Below are 24002 nucleotides of genomic sequence, written 5' to 3'. Positions count from 1 at the left end.
GTGTGTGTGAATGGGTGGATGACTGGATATGTAAAGCGCTTTGGGGTCCTTAGGGACTAGTAAAGCGCTATATAAATACAGGCCATTTACCATTGTTTTGTTTGGGTTTCCAGCAATGCGTGGAATTACCAAAATTAGAGCGGGGATAGCCCAACACATGAAGCAGGAAAAGACCGCTGTGTAATCCATTTATTTCAACAACGTAACTGGATTCTAATTATCACCTATTTAAACAGTAACTGTAACAGAATACAGTTACCCATATTTTGTATTTTGAATACATAATGCCGGTACATGTATTCCGTTACTCCCTAACACTGATAATACATACAGAGAAAAACATAACAATCATATGACCCTCTATGAGCAAGCTCAGGGAGGGGCGGGGCCATCTGCCACAACCGGTTGGGTTGGGGTGAGGAGAGGAAGACAGTGTTGTCAATTTTATGTTCAGGGACATTATTCTGAAATTTATTACGCAATTTAGAAATAGTAATAATAGTAATAATAGTAATAATAATAGTAATAATAATTCATTTTTTCAGATTGGTGACTGTTAATTTTTACATTTTCTCTGCCTCTCAAAGAAGCGCTTTTTATACCCCATCATATTCCTAAGTTGACATGTTATCAATTAACCCAACAACCTCCAGCTGTTTCTTTTTAGTACCTCTTAGAGGTCCAGTGTTTTTCAAAATGAGCTAATATTTCCACAAAATATGAAAATGTCTCAAACTAAACATCTGATACATTTTCTATGCAAATCAATCCTCTCTGTTTGTATTTACACTTTAGTCAGAGTCTTAATTTTTTTTGGAACTGGGGTTTGATGCAAAGCTTCACTGAAACATGGTCCAAAACACAGAAGTGACATGCAGCCCGCAGTATGCTGTTGAGAAAACAAACACTTCCATCACCCATTCCCTTCAGGTTGCACTGGGACTGACATTTTTCCAAGTCTTAAAAACCACTTTAAATGTTCATATTAATGGCTGAATAATTAGAATTTAGAATATCAACCTTTCTGATATTATTTTTGCTTTTGCATGATTTTCTTACACTTCTTAGATTGACAGAGAATAAAATCCTTTCCTAAAATGATGAGACTGTTTTGTAGCACCTTTGACACCCTGTCAGTGTCAATGTGGGGATATTATGTGGTTGTTAATATCATTGCGTCTTTGTATGTGAAAACCCTGCCCAACATTTGTATAATCCTCCTTCCTGTTAAACATAAAATACACTTTCAACAGGTTTAAGGTGCTGAAAACATTCTTAGGAGATTTTGGTCCATATTGACATGACATCCAAAGGTGCTTATTGTCAACTTCAAGACACTGGTTTGAGGTGGTTTGATCTTTATGACACGGTGTGTCATCCTGCTGGAAGCAGCCATCAAAAGACTGGTATATTGCAGTCATGAAGTGGTCAGCATTAATACTCATGTAGGCTTCGGTGTTTAAAAATTCTCAGTGAGCTAATATCCCCTCTACTATTACACCACGACCACCACCAGCCTGAACTGTAAAAACAAGGTAGGATGGAACCATGTTTATTGTTTATGCCAAAAGTCGCAGTAGAAACTCATCAGACCAGACAACGTTCTTAAAATCTTCTGTTATCCAGTTTTGATGAGCCTGTTTCAACCTGTAGACTCAGTTTGCTGTTCTTAGCTGAAAAGACCTGGCACCTAGCATGGTCTTCTGCTGCTGTGGACCATCTGTTGATGCTGTTTTGCATACCTTTGGTGCAATGAGTTATTTGAGTTACCATTACCTCTCACAACAACAAGCCCGCTTTCTCTTTCTCTGACCATTCTCTGTTAAGCTTGGAGATGGTTATGTGGGAAAGTCCCAGCAGTTTCTGGAATACTCAGTTGGTGGCTGTCTGGTACCAACAACTGCGGTACATTCAAAGTCACCTTTCTTCCTCATTCTGATGCTCGGTTTGAACTTCAGCAGGTTATCTTGCATGTTTATGTGTCTAAATCCACTGAACTGCTGCAGTGTGATTGCCTAATTAGATAATTGTGTTAAGGAATTTAGCAGGTGAACAGGTGTGCCTGCCAAGAGGCCCAGTGAATGCACATATCACAACTGTGCACTTATAATACATCCTGCTGTGTGTCAGCCCCATTCCATATCTACAAATTAGAGAATATACAAACATGTTGCTACTTTAGAAATATTAGATACTTTGTTTTGATGTATGCATTTTATATGTCTAACAGCTCTCATACCAGTGTTTACTTACTATTTGACCATTTTCCTTCATAAGAAAAATGAGACAGCTACTCCCCTTTTACTACTCCTACTACTTTTATGAATGGAAGGAATAATGCATAAAAATATTAACATTTACTATCAGATTCAATGGGAACGTGCTGAAACATACATCTGCTTTTATTTAAAAAAACATAAAATCACAGTTAGTGGAATAAATGTACATATAATGCAACTTTGTAATATATTGTACAATTAATTTTGTTTAGTTAGTTACTGTTCTTACTGTCTTGGAGCAACTGTGACCATGGAGATGCAGAGTAACAGACGTCACCGTTTATTAATGGTCAAAGTAGCTTCACTATTTTTTTTCCTTCGTATAGGTGACCCATATACAACACATTTAACTTTCATATGCATAACAAACTCAAATTCACTCGTCTTTTCATAATTCACAGTGCTTTGAACACAAAAAAATTCCCTTGTTCCATTCTCACCTGTAAGGCTTTCACAAGTCCATCTGGATTTTTAACCAAGCTCAAAGTCACGACTGGTCACATGCTATTTGCTTGACTCATGTTACAAATATAAGACGGGTAAGTGCTGCTCAGCAGGTTTGTCCACCAGGTTGAGAATGCTGCTTTACTTCCCCGTGTTGTCCACTCCAGTCTGTCAGACTGACTTTAATATGTCCCAAAAAACCTGTCACATGAAAATCCACCGTAACAGTCATGACCATTCAGCCAGCTTTACATCAATCAACAAGACAGTCACAAGTCTAGTAACAGCAGTACAAACCGAATACTGTAAATTCACAAATTAAAGAACGAACAGTGTCTGAGATAAAGCGGTACAATAGGAGCCCGGGTCAAAGATGGCGTGAATGTAAGGCTAATACCTGATACATGAATATACGTTCAATCTAACGTCATTAAAATGTATACCGGTATTTCCACAGAACTGATTAACTACTTTGTTATACACAGTTTATTTCTAAAGGAATGCTTTCACTTTTCAAAAAAATTAACCTAGTTTTCTTTTAAGCTGAGCACTAAAAGACCCCTCTTGTTTTTATCACAGTTACTTCAACACAGAAAAGAGTATGATAGTTGTTTAGTCCCAAATGCGCTCAGTAAGGTAAAGTCAGTACTTTCACTGAAATGCACATTTGACTGAATTAACAAGTAACAGCACCATGACAAGCTAATAGAGGTGAGAAAGCATGGGGTCTAATAATGCAAATTGAAAATTTTCAGCATTTTGTAATCCGATGACGTTTTCTACGTCATCATGACATAAACTTATGCCTTGTATAACACAGTCAGTCTAGTACAAAGTCCATAAAAAATATGCTGCAATGACTTCTTTTTACTCCTTTGAATGTTCCACTCAGGAAGAAATGATCATTAATAAAGGCAGGTTATTAAATGACAAGGGAGAAAGCATCCAGGTTCCATGTGGTATCAAAACAGTACATAGTGGATCAGCAGTCATTGGCCATTCACCACATTTTTTGTATTGAGAGGCTCACTGTGAGCGGTCCTGAGATCCTTCAGCTGGACGGACTATGGAGACAAAAGCAGGCACAATACTGGATTAGAGATGCAGTAAATGCAGCAATGGAAAACATATACATATAGATCTGGATCTGGGTAAGTATTATTACAATTTTCAGACTTATTCAAAAGTACAAGCTGATATTTGCAATTCAGAGACAGGAAGGCATTTAGTTGTGTTGACACATTCACATGCGCTAAAAAAAGTGCTCAGAAGTTTAGTGTTTCTAGGAAATGCCATTATTTTGAAAGATCTCAACACATATCTGGGCAGGAATGCAGAGGCATATTTTCAGAACCAATCTGTATTCCAGTGAAGGATTGCGTTACTCAATAATATTTCTACTTAATTTTAGCTTGTTTAAAGTGTAACTGATCATTAGACTAACCCTCAAATAAGCCTCTTCAACTTCTTCTTACTCAATGAAATAGAGATATAACGCTTGTTATGAGCTAGCTCTAACCAGACTAGAAATACAAGTGGAGGGTAAGGGTTCACGGGTAACCAAGAGAACAACATCAATATCTCCACTTTGAAGAAACATGCCTCACTAGTTCAGATGAAATGGTACCTGCATGAAAAATGCCCGAGTGTCAATGGTAAACATGTGTTTCTTGGCCTTTCTTGGATTCTGGCCTTCGAAGCAGAGTTGGCAGAAAAGCCACATCAATTAAAAGGAACTGTCTGAGACGCACAAATGTACACAATGTGCAGATGAAGACTGTAAAAATAGCTTGTTTCAGGGCTGTTGTGAGTGTTTTGTATATGTTGAGAAAAGAAAAAAAAAAGGAAAAGAAAATCTACCCATTTTTCTTTGCTAATCCAATTCATGGCTGCAAGTGCCATGGGAGGTAGACCCTGGATAGGTTGCAGGACCAATACAGAAAGACAGATAACCATTCATGTTCACATTTACACCTGCAGCCAATTTATAAAAGCCAATTGTCCTTGCATGCATGTTTTTGCACTGTGGGAGGAAGCTGGAGTATGTGGAGAGCAACCACGTAGGCACCGTGAGAACATGTACGGATTTAACACCCAGGACTGTCTAGTGCTAACCAGCCAATGCACCCTGTAAGCTGCGGACAATAACCTAAAATACAGCTGTAATCTATGCAAAAACTTTGCACCTAATTGGATCAATAAAAAGGGTTAGGTGACCCCCCTGCCGCCACCACCCCTTCAAGTGTTAGTGTCTTACTGTTCCTATTAAAACTTTGCACAAATGCTGTATGAGAAAACAGGATATTGGTTTACCTTGGTATCATTCTGTCTACCCTGCAGCACCTGTGCAGCTCTGGCAACATTTGCTTTCTGAAAGCAGAGCACTTTCTGGAAGCTCTCTTTGAAGTTTTTGGAGAGGAAAGCATAAAGAAACGGGTTGGCACAGGAGTTGACGTAGGTGAGGATGACCACGGAAAAGTAGATGTCCATACTGTGCTCAGGGATGATATGAATCAGGTTGACAATGTTGGTGGTGTAAAAGGGAAGCCAACAAAATACAAAGACCAGCACGATGATGACCACCATGCGTGTCACCTTGCGCTCGGATTTGCGCCGCTTAGTCAGGCCTGCACGTTCACGTGCTGACCTCACCTGAAAAGGAAAATTAAAAGAAAGTTTTAATGAGAGCGTGAGAGCAGAATCTCAGCAGAATAACAAAAAAATATATTAGCTAAGTCACAGGGTGGTTTTATTTGTCACTTTACCTTAATGACAATGAAGAGGTAGCAGAGGCAGACAACAATCAGAGGACCAAAGAAGCTCAGGATAGAGGTGTAGAGGATGAAGACAGCAGACCACACATCATGTGGTTCAGGCCAGCTCATGTTGCAGGTCTTAAAGTCCTCCTGTACACTTGAGAAGATGATGACTGGCAGAACAATCAGGAATGACACAACCCAGACTATGCAACTAGTTATCTTCGCCAACCTTGGTTTCCGCCATTTAACACTGCGAACAGGATAAACCACGAAAAGGAAGCGATCGATGCTCATCAGTGTCAGGGAAAAGGTGGATGCAAACTGGCTCATAGCATCAGCAGTCATGCTGATCTTGCAGACAGCTTCTCCAAATGGCCAATAGGAAAGCACGCTATTGGTCCCTATGAAGGGAATCCCCAGAATGTAGAGTTCATCCGCCACAGCTAAGTTCAGGATGTAAATGTTGGTTGCTGTGTTCATTTTTGCATATCGGGCCATCACGTAGATGGCCAGTGTGTTACCCAGAAAACCCACGATGAAGACGATGGTGTGGATGATGACGATGACCTTGTTAAACGGTAGCAGCATGGTGGTGTTTGAGAAACTGTCCGCAGTAAAGTTGTAAGTGGAAGAGATGCTGACATTCTCAAATATCCCACTGTAGTCCTCCATCTTCAAGGAGGTAGAGCTGATGTCCACTGGAGTTATGCTAGAAAAAGTCACAAAAGAGAAAAAGACAGAGTTGTACAATTATTATACCACAAACCTAAATCACCCCGTAAATGTTTTCACTGCTGCAAATGCATTTGCAGTGCTGTTAACAATCTGTGTGCTTTCTATGAGGTTGTTATCTGGATAGAGAGTTCAGAAGTCTGCATACATGACAGTCACTCTCTAGCCATAAATGTACCAGAATATTATTAATGCTACTTGCACACTGGTGCACACTGACACGGTAGTGAGTAAAGTTCTGTTTGTGCACCTCTGCTGCTGCAGTGCATATGAAAAGAGCTATAGTTTATTATATTGTGGAGGATTTACTATTCTGTAGGTTTCTGCTTTAGGAACTCTATTTTTGCTGCCCTTTGGATCACAGAGAATCAGCAACATATGGGGAGAGCACCGATTTCCTCATATTTACCAGGAGAAACTCTCCAGTGAATACTCTGAGTGAAAGAGAGAGTAAAGAAAATGCCTCGCAAGGCTCTTGAGTTCACTTCTTCTCACATATGCTCACTGCTGCAATCAAAACAGTTGCCACTTCACCAGAACAGGCAGCCGTGATCATCATTTTATGTGTTTGTGGCCAGCACAAGCATTACGTATTTGATTACATTCGCTTTTTATATTAAAGAAAAAGGACATGATAATCTATATTGCATTTTCACAGATCTAGGAGGATTCTTCCCTTTGGTTTAAGCCCCCCCCCCCCCAACCTTTAAGTGAGATTTTTTAATGTATATTTGTTTGAGGCGCCAAACTAAACCAAAACGATGTAATTCAAACGAGAGATATTTTCAAAAGCTGGTACAGATGCAAAGCTCAAAGCAAAACTGCAGACTAACTTCAGCTGAACCAATTCATCAGACATAAAGAGAGTAAAAAGTGGCAAAAACACAACAACTTTCTTCTCGTATTTACAGCTTCTACCTTTTTTTATGTTGTTGTTGCTGTTAAAAACACCCTAAAACCTTCAAACTGGTATTCTGTTTCATGTTGGCATCTCAAAGTTGCCCCCAGGCGCCATAAACGTGTCACACGATGTAAAACAACAAAGAGTAATGATGGCAACAACCAAAGCAGCCAGCATTCTAATAGTTAATAATCCGCGCACTTATAGTAACTGCTCCTTCGGTAGCTCACTTAAATAATCTTATAACTGCCTGTTGTCGGGCGTTCCCAGCTGAAGCTGTGAAAATTTGTTGCACAAATAAATAGTGTGACGTAAATATTAACCGAAACACGCTGAAAAACAAAGGAGTGACGCGCAGCCCGCAGTATAATGTTGAGAAAACAAAATATGTCCAGCCCCTGAGCCTTCAGGCTGCTTTAAGCTTGCCATTTTTGTTTTCCACCATAGCCCCCAGTTAAGGGAGACAGTTTAACCGTTCATATTCATATTCAATAAACGAAATCAACTAAACCACTACTTTCATAAATAAAACTTTAAGGCTTCTTGAACATTTTTCTAAGCATGACAACGTATTTTTGCCCACTTTTGGTAAATATTAGTTAAACTATTAAAATACCTCTTCGAATATTCTTTAAACTCAGTCTAAGTTAACATGTAATTCATGTCCAAGCGTTTGCTTCCACCAACCTGTGCGCTCCCGTGCGCCTCTCCACGACCCAGCGCGTCTTAGGCACTCATGCGCTTTTGGAAACGCCAACGCTCCTTTCACAATTTCTTTTAAACAGGAAGCATCTCACTTGACTTCTCATTTTGTGCCATCTTCCCGAAGTCTCCGTGGTCCAGTCTCCATAACCAGCCACGCCAAGACTGCTGTTATCTTCGCCTCCCCACGATTTTCCTCAAGCTTCTTCTAGAGAAGAAAACCCAGTGTGCGGAGAGATGCTCTCCTGCAATGATGAGAAGGTCTTGTAGTATCCACGACTCACTGTGAGTGTTAATGTGTGGGGAAACTTCGTCCCGCCTTCGGATGAGGAAGCCCCACCCACGAGGTCAGTTGTTGGTATAAAAGCATGCATTACAGCCCTCCTTTCCTTTAATTTTTTACTGCACCGGCGATTTTTATTGCCGCCCTTTAGGTTAATGATAACATGACACTTTTACCATTATTATGAAAATAGTGGAGGGAGATGGAGCAGTGCCAAGCTCCAGCCAGAGGAATAAATTACCTTGATGGTGGCCTTGGGCACCTGAGATATTAGAGCAAAAGGAAAAGGGAAGGAAAGTGGAAGGGAGGGTGAGGGTGCACTTTTGAGGAAGACATTTGATGATAATTGTGTGGGAAAGCTGCCTAATTTCAAGCAATTAGTTTCATGTTGTTGTCATCCAGGTCAGTGCAGCGTTAACACACACACACACACACACACACACACACACACACACACACACACACACACATGCAGGCAGAGTGCGCTTGCAGAGGCACACTCACACAATGCCCCGCTCATGTCATTAGTGTCATGTCTGTATCAGGCTAAAACACCACACAGGGACATCAGTGACTTCTCACAGTTTGAAAGGTCCAGTTCACTGGTTCAAACCAGATCAACTGTTTATAAGTAAACACTGCCGGACAGGTGTGCACAGAGGCTTGCCCTGAAGGGACAGGTGGTGTGTAGGGGCATTTAGGATACCAGGATAATGATAAGGCTCATTTATACTAAGCTCTCACCAATGCAGGCTCATGGGTTCAAATTTTATACAGCCAACGTTTTTGTTTTTGTTGAGTTTTTCCAGAACTAAAGAGCTTCACAAATGCTTTTTACTTTATAGAAAACTAAACAAATGAAAAGTTGCTAAACTGGTCTGTAACTATTAACAGCAGGACTATTAAAGAGGAGCTCAAATACAGTTTAGATGTCTAAACTGTGGCTCCAGCCAAAATCTGGTGCAGTGAAGGTTAGAATAAAGTCAGCATACCAGACATTTCTAAACTTCTCCTCAGAGACTGCATTAGCTGCTAGAAGAAAACACCTGGATCTTTCATCCAGCTGCATTGTTCTTACTGAGGGATGCAGATTTATTCTGTCTTTTTGTCGAAGGAACGCTCTTTGCATTCCTTCTGTTCTTTATAAAACTGTGTAATAACTCTTCTTTCTGTTACCGGTGAACACGTAAGATTACACACACGTATTTCCGCATCATATGCAGACCAAATTTAATGCTAACCAAATAATCACACTATCATTTGAACTATGGCAAACTGTTGTCATGTATTGAAACAAACCAAATTAACCCAGTTTACTATATGTTAAACTTTGACTCTCTCCTTCAAGGTCAATAGATTTGAAGGTCAAAATTATTATGATGTCATACAGAGCTGTTATAAACTGTGTTTCTTACTGCCATATTTTGTATTGACAACATGTAAGCATGTAGAGAATGATATCTAGAGATTCTAAACATCACATTATAGGAGACATGATGTCACGTTTGACCTCTGACCTTCCAACATCTGTCATGCTATTCTTATATGTCACTACACTACAAACTTCTTAGTTTATGTTTAAAGAGCACACATACACACAATACAGTACTACTGCTCAAAGAGTGAGCTGCCTTGGCAGTGGTTTGCACTCTCGTAGTGCTTCCTTTTTCATTTAATTTAATTTAATTTAGTTTTTCTGTATTATACATGTCATTTACTCATGAAAGCATCTTTTTTCCCTTCATTAAACGATGAATGATCTATGAATTAGGGTTGATCTGATATCCTCGTGTTGGTGTTGTTCCCAGATCATCATACTAAATGTTGTTCCAGGATCAACATTGCAAGTGACCAATCAGAATGTTGTGACGTCATACTTTTGCGACTTCGGGAAAAACCGGCGTAAAACAAAAAACTGTACTAAAGCTGCGTGAAACCGCCTCTGTCCGCCGATCAACGGACCCTGACCCTAACCGTAACCCTTTAATAAACAGTAAGCAGAATTGATATTGTCCTTGCAACATTGGAATTTCATAAATGCACGAATGGCTTGGCGCGCAAAAGAATAACGTCACAACAATGTGATTGGTCACTTGCAATGTTGAACCTGGAACAACATTTTCATGATGGTCTGGGAACAACACCAACACGAGGATATCAGATCATCCATGAATAAGCCTGCATTAGAAACATGAGAAAGCATTTTCTTTCATGAGTAAATTCACGGTCCAATAACGGCTTCATGTAGAAAATATAAAAATGTTGAAATGCAGTTGGAAGTGAAGCATAACGGTTTCCTTTCTTCTTGATCTCTGCCTTTCTTTTCTCATACGAGTCACTGTGGCTTACAGCGGTTGTCATGCCCCCTGCCTTTCTATATCAAGCCTTCTCTCTGTGGGCACTGAGATGATATCAGAGCGGTGTCTGTCACTGACTTTGTCTGGCCGACGGCAAAAAGCTGGCAGAGATCGATGAGAGAACTACTTCTAGGTAAATGGAGCGATACTTATGTGCTTGGAACTGGAGGAGCTCTTGACCCAGCTAAATCAATACTGAACCTCTGGTTATAAAGAGGAGACAGAGGGGATGAGTGAAAGAAAGAGGAAGACAGAAGAGAGAGATTAATCAGATGATGTCCAAAGTGGGGATTGTGTGTCTATGTGTTGACAGATCTATGTGTTTAACTCCCTCTAAAATCACCTTGGCAGAGCTAAAAACAGCTAAAATTCACAGAATCTGAAGTGAGCTAGCTATTTGGAGTGACCTTCTTGACATACAGCACCCAGGGGTAAGAGTTTTGCTTATTATCTTGTGATCTGATTACATCACAGTGCAGTCATGTCATAAGCTTTTATGCAAGTTGATTTAAATTGTATTATAGAAACTGGCCTGTGCCTAGTGGTAGGAGACACGACAATCTTGATCCAACAAAAAAAGCCTGCATTTATTTACTTTCTGCATCAACTTAAAAGTGATTTAAGAGTGATCACCAGGCCACCTGTGCGCATTTACTTTTGTTACAACGAAGGCAAATAATGAGGCTGTTTGCTTCTACACAGACTTCAAATGGAGCCGCTGGCTGTGGTGACCTTAACGTGCACGGTGTTAGCATGTGGGGACAAGCATCGTGCTAAAAGCTAACAAGGTTTACCTGGATTCAAGCAACCCCTTTGTCAAATGTGTGCCAAGATGAGAGTTTTAACAAACATTTTATAATTTGACACGTTCCCTGCTAGTTTAAAACCACCCGCAAGGCTAAAGTATCTCGCTAATGTGAAAAGCTGCAGTATTTGCAGTTATTACGGCACTTCCTGGACTTTACACTTCAATTAGGCAGTTCCTGATTTAAACAGATTTAGTGTAATTCAATGAAATGCCGAAGCTGTTTGTTATTGAAATATATATATATATATTCAAAAAATATCTGAAAGGAGAAGTATTACACAACAGAGGAACAATTTGATTCAATTATTTTCTTTTATAAGACAGTGCTTAATGGCTCAGGGTGTTTGTGGAGTAACAGCTTCCCCTAGTGGGATTTCAATATTTTTCTAATAACCATGCACACTTTTTTTTAAGGCCATCAGATATCAGTCATTCATAAAGGCCTTTTCTTTTAATAAAATACTTCAACATATCTATGCAGAGATGGGTTCATCCACTCATCCAATTTATTAACAACTTTTCTACTGCAGGGTCATGGTTTCAAAGTGATCAGTGATTAAAAATTTCAGATAAAGATAGTTTAGTTAAATTATAATTCTTTTGACCAAACTGATGCATTTTTATGTTATACAATCAAAAGTACACCATCACTCTGAGGATTTATTACATGTTTTTGTCTGTATTTGCATGTCACATCACTGACAAAAAATAAGTTCATAAATCATTTGACATAAAGACAGAGTTAAGTTAAAGTAACTTTACCTTGAACTCAAGTTATGGCCTATTCAGTGTTATTTATACCGCGCCAAATCACAACAGCAGTCGCCTCAAGATGCTTTATATTGTAAGGTAGACCCTACAATAATACATACAGAGAGTCTCTTGTCATTCGTATAGAATAGAATATAATTCAACTTTATTGTCATTGCACATGTCACAAGTACAAGGCAATGAAATGCAGTTTGCATCCATCCAGAAAGTGCTTTAGCAACAATATAGATATATTACAAAATATATATTAACAATCATTTAGATATATAGATATATTACAAAAAAGGTCTATTATAGGTATGAGGGTACAAAACATGGGTCTATTATGGGTATGTTACAATGTACATGGTATGAAGGTATATTATGAATATGCTATAACTATAAGTATGTACAGGCTGTAGTGAGTGTTCAAGCTATGTACAAGATATAAATGTGAAACTATAGAGAAATATGAAATATGAACTATACAAGTTATAAACAGTTGTAGGACTATAATTATTGTATTGTATAGAATGATTGTCTATACAGCATTGACAGTTGTGCAGTTTAGATCAGTGAGATATGTGGATAATTTCTACAGTGGTTATATAAAGTGCTAGTGGTTGTGAGTGGTGGTTCAGGCCATGTTATTATTGTGTGTATGAGGGTGCAGTTGGCCATTTGTTTGTTTTTGCTCAAGTGTGTGTGTGTTCAGTTATTGGTGGTTGTTGGTGTGTGTATGTTCAGTCCATGAGTTTAATGTGGGTCCGATGTCAGGAAGCAGAGTGACCTCCTATGAGCAAGGACTTTGGTGAAAGTAGGAAGGAAAAACTCCCTTTTAACAGGAAGATACCTGCAGCAGAACCAGGCTCAGGGAGGGGCGGCCATCTCTCACAACCGGTTGGGGTGAGGGGAGGAAGACAGGATAACATTGTCTCTGTCCAGGGTGCAGTGGGTTAGTAATAAAGTAGTTTTATATATGATATGAGCCAGAGTTGAAGTTTTGGGGAAGTTTGAATATTTTATGATCAAAGATAAGACCTGTTTTACTACTACTACCAGTTTAAGCACTAAAATTTACTACTGGTTTCACTTATTAAAATAAACATCTTCCATGAAGTGGACAGTGTAGTGATATTTATTAAATTCTGTAGCTCATAACATCACCTTCTTCCACTGCTTGTCAACCACTCAGGCGTCAAACCCTATATTTTTTCGAGCTTTTCCAAATCGCATAGTTTGAGAGGATCTGAACACAGGTCCATGTTCCCTTTCTCATTATGCTAATAATAGCAGTGCTTAATATTCCTTCTAACAAAAGCCCCTTTATACTTTACCCTGAAGGGCAAATTAGAGGAGTTAATTAGGAAAGACTGAAAGGCTAGATTGTATTATCAAAATAAGCCAGTTTGACAATGATAATTATAACTTGTCGGGACACTAGTTTTGGATGCAACAACCAATTTCTAAAACGAGACATGTCACTAAGCATTTAGGCATCGTTTGGCTTTTACTGGAGAGACAGTGTCAGCCTGCATTCATCTTCCCCCCTGGAGAATTGAAGGATCTACACAAAAAGGAAGCGGCTCAGAATAACCTCTGCAGAGAGGTGTGTATGTAAGAGAGAAATATTAAATGAATGAATAAGCCATGGCTAAACTGAACTGACTCAAGTTGTTTAACAAAATACACGAGTCTATCTTCCCTGACATTTTAAAGACCTGCACAGAAGTGTCTCCAAATCTGCTTTAAAAAGAAGTAAATGACTTGCATTTGGTTTTTCTTTTATATAGAGATTGTTTTTTGTACACTTTAGTTGTGGTATTTGATTTACAGTCACCTGCCTTTAATTTGATGTACACATTAATTTGTTGTTTATCAAAAATATCTAATCAGCCAATCACATGGCAGCAAATCGGTACATTTAGAAATGCAGATGTGGTCAAGAAAGCCTTTCAAACTGAGCATCAGAATGGGGAAGAAAGGTGATTTAAGTGACTTTGAGTTTGATGTCCTGGGACTTTCTACACAACCATCTCTTGAGTTTGCTGAGAAGTCTGAAAAAGAGGAAATATCCAATGAGCTGCATTTCACTGCGCAAAAAGGCCAAATTGATGCCAGAGGTCAAAGCAGAATGGGCAAACTGCTCTGAGCTCATAGGAAGGCAACAATAAGTTAAAAATCTAGTTGTATGCAGACGAGCAACTGTGAAGCATATAGGCTACAGCAGCAGAAGACCACACAAGGTGCCACACCTCGAAGGTAAGGGGTTTCATGTTGGTACAACCAACATGAGCCATCCCATGTTGCACCTATAATTCAGGTTGTTGTTGTTGGTGTAGTATAGAGGATATTAGCGCACTCTGGGCCATTTAGTACCAGTTGCAGATGGTTTAAATGCCACAAGTACCTGAGTATTATTGCTGATCATGTTGATCAGCATTCCAAGCCCTTTTGGGATGTGGTGGAACAGGTGATTTTTATTATGTATGTACAGCTGACAAATCTGCAGCAACTATGTGATCCTGTCATGCTGGTATGGCAGCTTGTTGAATATGACATGTGTTGTAAAGGTACAAGCTGAAAGCACAACTAATAAAGCAGCAGGTGGGTGTAGTTATTATTCTCATGTTTCAGTCTTATTAAAGCTCTATGTTTTTGTGATTTCAAAAGTGCTGCAGAAATAGTATTTCTTTTATATTTGGTGATAATTATTAAGGAGGTAAACAATGATGTCTGAATTTAACTGTATAAATGAAGCAGCTTTGAAAGCAAGTTAAAGGGAACAATTGAGGTTGCGCCCGTGGAAAGGTTTTGCTTTTCAGTGTTTGATGAATGTACTGCAGGTTGGTATGAAAGGAAAGGAGCACGTGTCCCCTCTAACAAAACCCTTTAAAAAGCAGAGTCAGTTGACGTTAAGATGAGTAATTCCCAACAATAAAATTCAGTCATACTATCCACATGTTATCATTAGCAAACGTTCAGGCTGACTTTCTGCTTTGACTCTGGGGTGGTCTGCACGTTCATCCCTTTCCTCTCCAGGACAGGAAGCCTCTCATCTGCTGCTCTGATGGTCTTTCCTTTCTCTTTCCTGTCAGATGCACCTACCTCTGGCGCTTCTTACCTCTTTTTTCAAGGACCTCTTTTGAAACACAGATTACCGTGTTTTTTTCACATCTAGTTGGGAACATAATTCAATAAATCACATAACAATTCGGTCTAGAAAGTTCAGCATGGGGACAAATGAATTTCTGTGCTATTTTCTGAACAACACTGTGACGGCCGCATAGCAGTGATTGATCTGAATATTGCTCGGTGATGATGTGACGAAGAATATGCCTCACGCGAACACATACACACACACGGGTTTATACAAATCTGCCACAATCAAATCTACCAGCTGGGCCATGTTACTTGCACACGAATAACTGGGTTAGCATAATTTTATTGCTGACATGCTGACATAGAGTAGGCCTGGATTTTTTGCTTAAAATTAATGTACGGCCTAAACCCTGTGCGTAGATTAGTTTTCTCTGTGGCTGTACCAGTGCCTGTATTTATCACATACCATTTGGTTTGTGATGTGTGGTTCAGATTGTTCTGCCTTGTTAGTCCCAGAATGAAATATTCTTGCAATAGCATGCCCTACGAGATTAGCTGGACATACAGATCACCAGTTGCATTAAACATACATGCTGTGTTAACTCACACTGCTGACTTTCAGCCTTCTTTCAAAGCCAGAATCCCTGATTTTGAACAGTCACATGCACGCTGACGGACGATCAGTCGACCTCTATATACTCATCAAGCCTCCAGATGTTTTTTTTCAGTCTGACTTTTTCAAATGTGTCTCCTCAGTGCTGATAAACAGAGAACATTTCTTGTGTTGTGTAGTTGGATTTTGGCTGTGCATGTGGTAAAATGACTGCATTTTGAATCTGCAGCTGCAGTCTCTTTGGACACATGAGACAAAAAAAATGAAGAAAGGAAAAAAAAAATACCTGCATGAAGATACAGCAACTGCTTTTTTTTAAGCATCAAATATGTGCCTTGAGTAGTCTTCAGTTCAATATTTTGGCTATAAATTTAAATAGAATTTAATTCAGCTTCCATTCAGTTCACTTCGGTTGTATTTATTCATTTAGTTCTAATTCACAAAACACTGACTTTATAATGTGAGGTAAAGATCTTACAATATTAGGTCAAGGAGAAGTTTATTAGGAGAACTCAAATCCCTTAGCAGCTGCATTTGGTGAAACTAGAGAAGAAGAAGTCAAAGGAGCTTGCAAAGAAAAGCGTCTGGACTTCTTTAAGTTGCTTGAAGACGTTTCACCTCTCATCCGAGAAGCTTCTTCAGTTGTAAGGTCAAATGGTGGGGAGTCCCAGATTTAAACCGAGTGGGAGTTTCCCCCCACAGAGGGACAAAAGGACCCCGATCCTCTACCTAATCACATGAGCCAAACTGGGTGTGGCTCAGGCGATTAGAGGATGAAAAATGATTAGCCTTCCTAGGCCCCGACTCCTCCCTGACTGTGTGGTTGCTTTAGGCTGTTGTGAGTTGTGGGGCAAAATGATTGCCGAAATCTCAGTCAGGAAAAATCCTCCAGTGATTTCTTTGGTTACAAACTATTCTGCACTGACAGTTTGAATGGAAGCGACAGACCTGTGTACAAACACTGCCCAGTTACTCTCTGAGGAGGAGGAGGAGAGAAACTATAAAAAGCTAACTTGAAACTGGAAAAGTTGCACATTTTGAAACATGTTGCATAAACTACAGGCAAGAATGGCAGTCTACTAACAACCACACCAATCTCTCTGAGGTTTTTGGTGCACCACCTTCTTTGCAACTGATTTGATCCAGAAACCACAGGCAACCAATCGGGGGTGAATGCACTTGGTTCCCTAGCAACAAGCAAATGGAGCACAAACCTACCTCAGTAGCTCCAACATTAAAGAGATATATACACACACCAAAAATCAATAATTATGATTCAATAATTTAATTTATATGATTCTGAGTGAGTATTTTTATGTGTTCACTGTGCACTCTGCGCACTATAAGGCTTCTTAAACTGAAACTGTTTGTTTCATTTTTCAAAATAATAATTCAGCTTAAGATTGTGTTAAACTCTTTTGCATTATGTTTTCTATGGTAGTTTTGTACTTTAATAATTGAACAGTTGCTTTATGTTATCAACAATTCTTTGTTCTCTTCCGTATTACTTTAGTATTTCAACTAAAAGTTAGAACTAGTTAATGATTACCACTAACTCTGCTGGTATTTAATGAGCAAACACACAGGGAGAAAGCGTTGGTTGATTTAACCACACTAAACGTAACACCTCTTTACATAGATGCTTTGAATAGTAAATATAGTCACAAAATACATTTTACTGCAACTCCTTTTAATAAGGAAGGCACATTTTGGATGTGTTGTACAGTGTACTTTTTCATACCTCTTTTCCCCCCTGAAGTGGAAGAAACTCGTGAACTGTTGATCGTGAGTTGTCCATTCGGTAATCTAAATCAAAGCACACCTTACAGAATCCAATTTACTGTCACGTCTGGCATATATAGACGATTTACTTAAATGTGGTCTTTCCTTCTGACAGACTGACATGAGAAGAAAAGCTAAATTTCCATGCTTCACTTACTCTATTTGACCCAAGCTCACTCACACAGATTGGTATACCGGGCAGCACAATACTTTTGGGATTACATGTAAGATCTGGATGAAGCTGTTTTAAAAGAATTAACTGAGGTTCTACTTTTTGCTTCCTGGCTTTCCAGGCCTGCCCAGCACATCTCTAAAGAAGAAAGAAAGGGGGAAAAAAAGAAAGAAAACACCTTCCAACAAATCCAACTTCATTTTCTTTTTTGGCTTTCCCACGTATCCCACCAAGGTCTGGAAATTTCTTGCCGTCTCACTGCTGTCTCTGCTTCATCTCCGCCTTTAGAAAAAAAAAAGTCCCTGTATTTCTCTCATTTCTTCCAGCCCCATCTCAGTGACAGGTCTGTTTGCCTTTCAGTGTTTATATTTTCCTGTTTGTGTTGCACACTAAGGATTTTGGTTTTATTATATATTTATCTGCAACACTGGCTTGACATTTAGGGAACAAAATGTGGTCTTTATTATATAATTCAGGTGACCACACCCGAATAGCAGAAAGTCTGGGAACATGGAAACAGTTGTTATTAACTGGATCTAAAAGATGAACATACATGTCAATGTCACGCATTGGTTTGTAGATTACTATTGTTGAAACTAGGACACGTTCATTTTTAGGTAGTTCAGCACAAGCAAAATAATACTAGACTTTTGCTTTCACTTTTCAATGCAGGATACTTGGTTCTACATGAAGGTAGCAATATCGACCTTCACCTTCGAAGGAGATACCGTTATCTAAATGTCGATCTGACTGTACTGGCATTTATATTGGCCAGTAAATGAAAATTAAAAAGTAACCAAGGGACTGGAGAAGCACTCATGCAGCACGAGTCTTCATGCTGAGAACTTTGACCAGCAGAGGGCATTCAGTAACTTTCTTGTTGGCAACAGGAAAGTTGCCACAAACACAACTGACTGGCCAGAATGTAAACAAGTATATAAACTACAAACAGCAAATGTGCAGTTATTGGCTGAAATCTGTTTACATTTATTTCATCCAATGTTGGATATCAGACTTTTTAAATCAGCAGATATCGGTCTAAACAAATAATATATCAGTCAGGCTTTACGCTAATACTCAAGAGTGCATCAATAACATTTTGCTCTTGGCCTTCATTTAAAAAAAAAAAAAAAAACCACCGTGTTTATTATACAGCGAAATGTCAACTGTCAAACTCTTCCTTTCATCAGAAAGTTGTGACACCGTCAAGTAAAAAGATGAATGTGAACACACCCACCTTTATTTGGCATATAATTTGACTACACGACGCAGCAGAGCTATAGATGACCTCAACATTATTACCTGTACTGTTCAATCACCTGAGGATCCAAAGTTCCCCTCAGATATTTGTTTTGTTTTTAGATCTTACGACAGTGATACCACAGATCTAATCATTAACTGAGTATGTTTTGGTACTTTACATTTCTTTTATGCAGTTATTTAAGACAGCACTTTAGATTATAATAGACTATATTGGATTCGTTATTTGGTCAGCAGCTGTATAACACAAGTTTATAAAAAATTGAAACACTTTTATAACCTTGTTCTATTAAGAGTGATGCAAACACAGAGCATGTTTTGTTTCATATTAGTCTTCACGATTCATGATGCAGAACACAAGACGTATCGAGTACACAGCGTCCAGGGTGTAAACAATAAAGTTAAAGATTGTCATGAAGGTGACCACCACCAGCTTATCCCAGGGACAGAAGTGATCACAGTTAGAGGGTCTTTGTTTGTCCTTAGAGAAACTGTAGAGTGGCCAGATCACCACAGCTGTCGTGTACATCACTGCTGCCAAAATGTTATAGACAATCACCACCATGTCGAAGGAGATCGGCAAGTAGGAGGTCAGCTGTGCGAGGGTGAGCAGGATTATGATGATGGAAAAGATAAAACACAAGGAATACACAGCCACACACCACTGGATTCCTGAATTAGCAGTGTACTGGCTTTGATCCAGGGATACAAAGATGAGACAGGCAATGAAGGTCTCCAGCATCTTCATTATCCCCGGCACCGTGGAGAGGAACCCGCTGGTTTCCCCACGAGGATAAAGGCGTGTTAAGACCACCTCACCTGCATATGTGGCAAAACAAACCCAGGAGACCACGGAGGCACCGATAGCACGGTGGCAGGTTTTGCAAGTGAAAAAAGTGGGGTAGATGATGGAGACGATCAGGCACATGACGCTCGCAAGCATTGCAAAGGCGGTAGTGAAGTCATCCCAGGCGAAAGGTACTTTGCTGTTGACGGTGGTGAACTCCAGGATGACAATCAGAAACGTGAAGAAGAAGCAGAAGCACCAAGTGAACATGCACCACGCCCAGTAGGAAGATGAACTAGCTCCTGCCGCTCCCGCCAGGCTAAAACACATGCAAGTGAGGATAGCTGCCATTATTCGCATGATCCCCACTGGCTGGGTAAGGGATCGGACATCTACATTCACCATGTCTGGACAGGATGAGTGTCTTTGACCTTAAAAAAAAAAGTATTCTTTGGTTTTCCAAGTCAGTTTACTGTACTCAGTGTACAGCAAGCCTTTGACTTTGAAACCAGCTTAAATGATAGCAGCTAAAGATGTCCATGAAGGCAAAGACCAGAGCAGGTGTGTTCTTTGAAACAGAAACGCAAGTGGTGGTGCACATTCACTCAGAGCATCCTGGGCTTGTCTGAGCTGTTTATGACCCCTGTTTCACGCCATTGATTGGATACTCATGAGCGTTATCATGTTAGCCTCGCAACCCACACTGGACTCTGGTCTTTGGCACAAACCCAGCTCAGTACAGCATAGTGATGGGGTGTAGGTCATATCCTAGAAATAAATGCGTTTTTTTCTGTAGTTTTGTTGACTTGATTTATTGCTTCTGTGTAGTTAAAAGAGAGCAATTTGGGACACTAAATTATGTTATTGAGCTTTTAAATTTCAGGCACTGAAAACACTGACCTGAGTTCCCTCCATGGTGCATCCGTGTGAGTGTTAGCATGAAAGCTACAAAAGGTGCTATAGAATGAAGAGCTTGTACGAATGTGTGTGAAAGGTTGGATAAATGAGGGTTAGAATAGATAATAAGTGCTGTTATATAAGTACTATTCCATTTACACTAACACATTGGACATCATATGATTCATTTCCTTAAACATTCATGGAATATTTAAAATGTAAGAAAACCTTAAACAAACCACAAAACAAAGAAGCAGAGAAAAGTGTACATTTATAAGAATACATTTAAAAGAACACACAATCACTACGGTACTTTAACACACACATTAATTCTGCAGATGCAGAATGTGGATGTGACCCATGTGGTCTCTTCCTCTCCAGTTTTTCCATTTTGTAGCTTTTTCCTTTATTAAAAAACAAAAACAAAATCTCTCATTGCTCACAAAACTACATACTACTACATACAATCGCTTTTCATAGTTGTTCCCATTTTTATATGCGGGTTGCTGTACATGATGGGTGAAAGGTTACGCTTCAACCATATATGCTAGTGGTTATCAGTTTTATTACTTATACTCTGATAAGCAAACTGGGCTAACCTTGAGCAACTGCTTTTATGGTTCGAATGGTCTGTTAAAAGAAAACTAAAACGGAAAAGTACTTATCCTGTACTCTCCCTTTAAGTAATAGATTTACTAAGGAAAATTTTTATTTTGTGACACTGAGTGAAGATGTGCTTCATCTTTAAAAACTTTAAAAATATTTATAAAAATAATGTTTTATTACTGTTTGGACAAAATCCAAATACAACCAGTTTAAACTGTGCATTTTTCACTGTTTACTGAAAGAATAACCAGAACCATTGTAGACTAATCAAACAGCAAAGTCGTCACTGATTATTGTTCCAACTGGCTTTAGAGCTTTGGATTGAATAAATAAACCTAAATAAACCTGTTCTGGCAGTAAACGTCCAGTAATTCTTTTCCTGTGTAAACACACATGAGGAGCCGTTCGACAGCTCAGCTCATCATCAGCAGTTAAATCATTAGGACAAAACAAAGCAGCTTCTTTCTTTAACAGCTAAAGACAGCCTTTAAAAAAAACTACAAGAAGAAAAAACTTTCTTAACTCTGCTCTGTTTTGTTCTCTTTCACTTACTCCATGCCCATAATCGAAAAAAGAGAGTGGAGTTGTTAGCTCGAAACCCATAGCTGTGTGTATTGCAGGATATGCACACTTGGACACACCTTTGCAAACATTCTCAAAGGGGAGTTCATTATTTAACCCTGAAACCATGAAAGTGGTATTTATTTAAGATTTACTTATCATACTTTATTACCGAGGTGCTAAAACAACCATATGGGTATGTAGGCTTGTTCAATAACGTTCATTAACCACAATGACTGGATTTTAGTGTTCTTTATCAGGGTGAGATTTGTAAGAAACTACACTGAATGAGTTTCCTACTCGGTACTTTTACAGGCTCATAAACCTGAATAAAAAAAACCCTGAATCAACCACAGCTACGTTATGGCTTCAAAAAATGCAAAATCGTGTTTAAAAAAAGCTACTCTAATTAATATGAAATCTGCAGTAAAAGAATGACATAAACCATCATAAAAATAACTATCATACAATCAATCAATCAATGAAAGATAAGTTCAAGCTGACTTTTTGCAACCTATGTTCTGCTGACGAAGAAGACGAGCTTAAACGAGTAAACTGTATCCACAATGTAAGCAATGAGGTTCAAGCAGGTCATCACAGTAATGACTATGTAAAAATCATCGGTGCCTGAATTGTTCCTAAAGCTATAAAATGGCCAAATGACCACAGCTGTGAAGTACATCAGCACTGCCAGCACATTGCACACCGTCAAGACTTTGTCGAAGGGCGCAGGGAAGAGAGGCAGCAGGCGGCCGATGGTAAAAATGATGACGAGGAGGGCAAAAATGAAGCAGATGGAGTAGACGGCAACGCACCACTGGAGCCCCGGGAAGATAGAGTAAAAGGTGAAGTCCAAACAGATGAAGATGATGCAGGCCACAAAGGCCTCTAAAACCTTGAGGAGGCCTGGGACTGTGGAAAGGAATCCACTGATCTCACCAGGTTTGGCCCGGGTTAGCCCCACCTCAACGGCGTAGAGGATGAAGGCCAAGCAGGTCGTGACACTGGCACCAATACCTCTGCCGCAGCTAGAGCAGACGAAGAAATATGGATAGATCACAGCTGCTGTGAACATCTGTGTGGAAGAAAGGGTGGAATCTTTTTAAGATACTCAGTTGATTTTGACTGATTTCTAGTGTTTCACTCAGTTTAACAAGTTATAGATTATTGATAAAGCTGCAAAAAAATAAAGCTCTACCATGGGACTTTTAAACTCACCATTTAGGGTGTTGATATGTCTATCTCTAAAAACATAGTAATCTGCCTCTTATTTTTCATGAAGTAGTTTAATTGTACTTAAAGTAGTTTGAGCCGTATGAAACCTTTAAATTTAAGTTCAGCTTAAAACACTTTTATTTTCTTTAGCAAAGTCTCAGTGGCAGTGATCATGAAGAAAGCTGGCTAGTCCTTCATACAACCTGCAGCAATAGCTATAGCAAGAACAGACAAATGACATTAGAGTTTAAAAAATAAAAATCGACACATACCATCAGGGTAGCCAACATGGCAAATGCAGCAGTGAAGTCATCCCAGGAGATGGGCAGCTTTGTATTTAGAGTTGTCAGTTCCAGGAGGAGCACGAGGAAGGTGATGCAGAAGCAGAAACACCAGCTGAACATGCACCAGACCCAGAAGGACAGAGAAGTGTGGCCCAGTGATGCCACCAGGCTGAAGGAGATGCAGGTTAAGACCACTGCCAGTATCCTTAAAATGCCCACCGGTGCTGTGAGTGTCTTGAAGTCCACCGTAACCATGCTGACTGTAAGCCGTTAGACAGATTACAGCTGGATCGATCGTTAATTTAGCACCTCTTCTATTTCTCTCACTTCAAAATTATTATTATGCTATGTAGAAGCTGTTTGGTTTCTGTCTCAGCAGAAATGCTGTCGAATGTAACTGAAGGTATGTGGAAACTGCGGCCGCTCCCTCGTTGCCTCCCATCCAAAGCTGCAGAAATGTATGACATTCACATTTGCTTATCACTGTAGAGGGGTTGGTTTATTGACTAAGCTGTTAGGTATAACAGGAACAACACCTGCTGACACTCTCTATTCACCCTATTGCTCATCCATTACAAATTCTAAATTAGTGGCATGTTCAGGCCTTTACAACTTAAATCTGTTAATATGTTACAAGAAGCTGAGGAAATGGTCCTTAGCAACATGGTATATTGTTTTATCTACAGATGTAAAGTAGGATTATTTCAA

General features: G+C 39.3%; 4 protein-coding genes across 4 annotated transcripts in view; 1 reads left to right on the top strand and 3 right to left on the bottom strand.

Annotated features, from left to right (window-relative positions):
• The window catches only part of LOC102203640 (lipopolysaccharide-induced tumor necrosis factor-alpha factor homolog), a 43488-nt gene that overhangs the window by 5395 nt on the left and 14091 nt on the right, over positions 1-24002 (top strand). The gene's annotated exons all lie outside the window — the stretch shown is intronic.
• Positions 2385-8089, bottom strand: LOC102203073 (somatostatin receptor type 5-like). The gene is made up of 4 exons (XM_005734533.1): positions 7803-8089; positions 5489-6191; positions 5037-5375; positions 2385-3787 (listed from the first exon to the last, which is right to left on the bottom strand). The coding sequence occupies exons 2-4, from the start codon at positions 6152-6154 to the stop codon at positions 3713-3715; spliced, it is 1080 nt and encodes a 359-aa protein (XP_005734590.1). The 5' UTR covers positions 6155-6191; positions 7803-8089; the 3' UTR covers positions 2385-3712.
• Positions 14544-20136, bottom strand: LOC102197118 (myeloid-associated differentiation marker homolog). The gene is made up of 2 exons (XM_005734696.1): positions 19301-20136; positions 14544-14640 (listed from the first exon to the last, which is right to left on the bottom strand). Exons 1-2 carry the CDS (start codon positions 20134-20136, stop codon positions 14544-14546), a joined length of 933 nt encoding a protein of 310 aa, XP_005734753.1.
• On the bottom strand, positions 21368-23691 carry LOC102203354 (myeloid-associated differentiation marker-like). The gene is made up of 2 exons (XM_005734534.1): positions 23283-23691; positions 21368-22870 (listed from the first exon to the last, which is right to left on the bottom strand). Exons 1-2 carry the CDS (start codon positions 23547-23549, stop codon positions 22310-22312), a joined length of 828 nt encoding a protein of 275 aa, XP_005734591.1. The 5' UTR covers positions 23550-23691; the 3' UTR covers positions 21368-22309.

Source organism: Pundamilia nyererei, unplaced genomic scaffold (genome assembly GCF_000239375.1).
Source record: "Pundamilia nyererei isolate P.nyererei 1_Seehausen unplaced genomic scaffold, PunNye1.0 scaffold00059, whole genome shotgun sequence".
NCBI classification, from domain to species: domain Eukaryota; kingdom Metazoa; phylum Chordata; class Actinopteri; order Cichliformes; family Cichlidae; genus Pundamilia; species Pundamilia nyererei.
The sequence above is the reverse complement of the archived record's forward strand: the minus strand, read 5'-3'. Positions and strand labels throughout refer to the sequence as shown.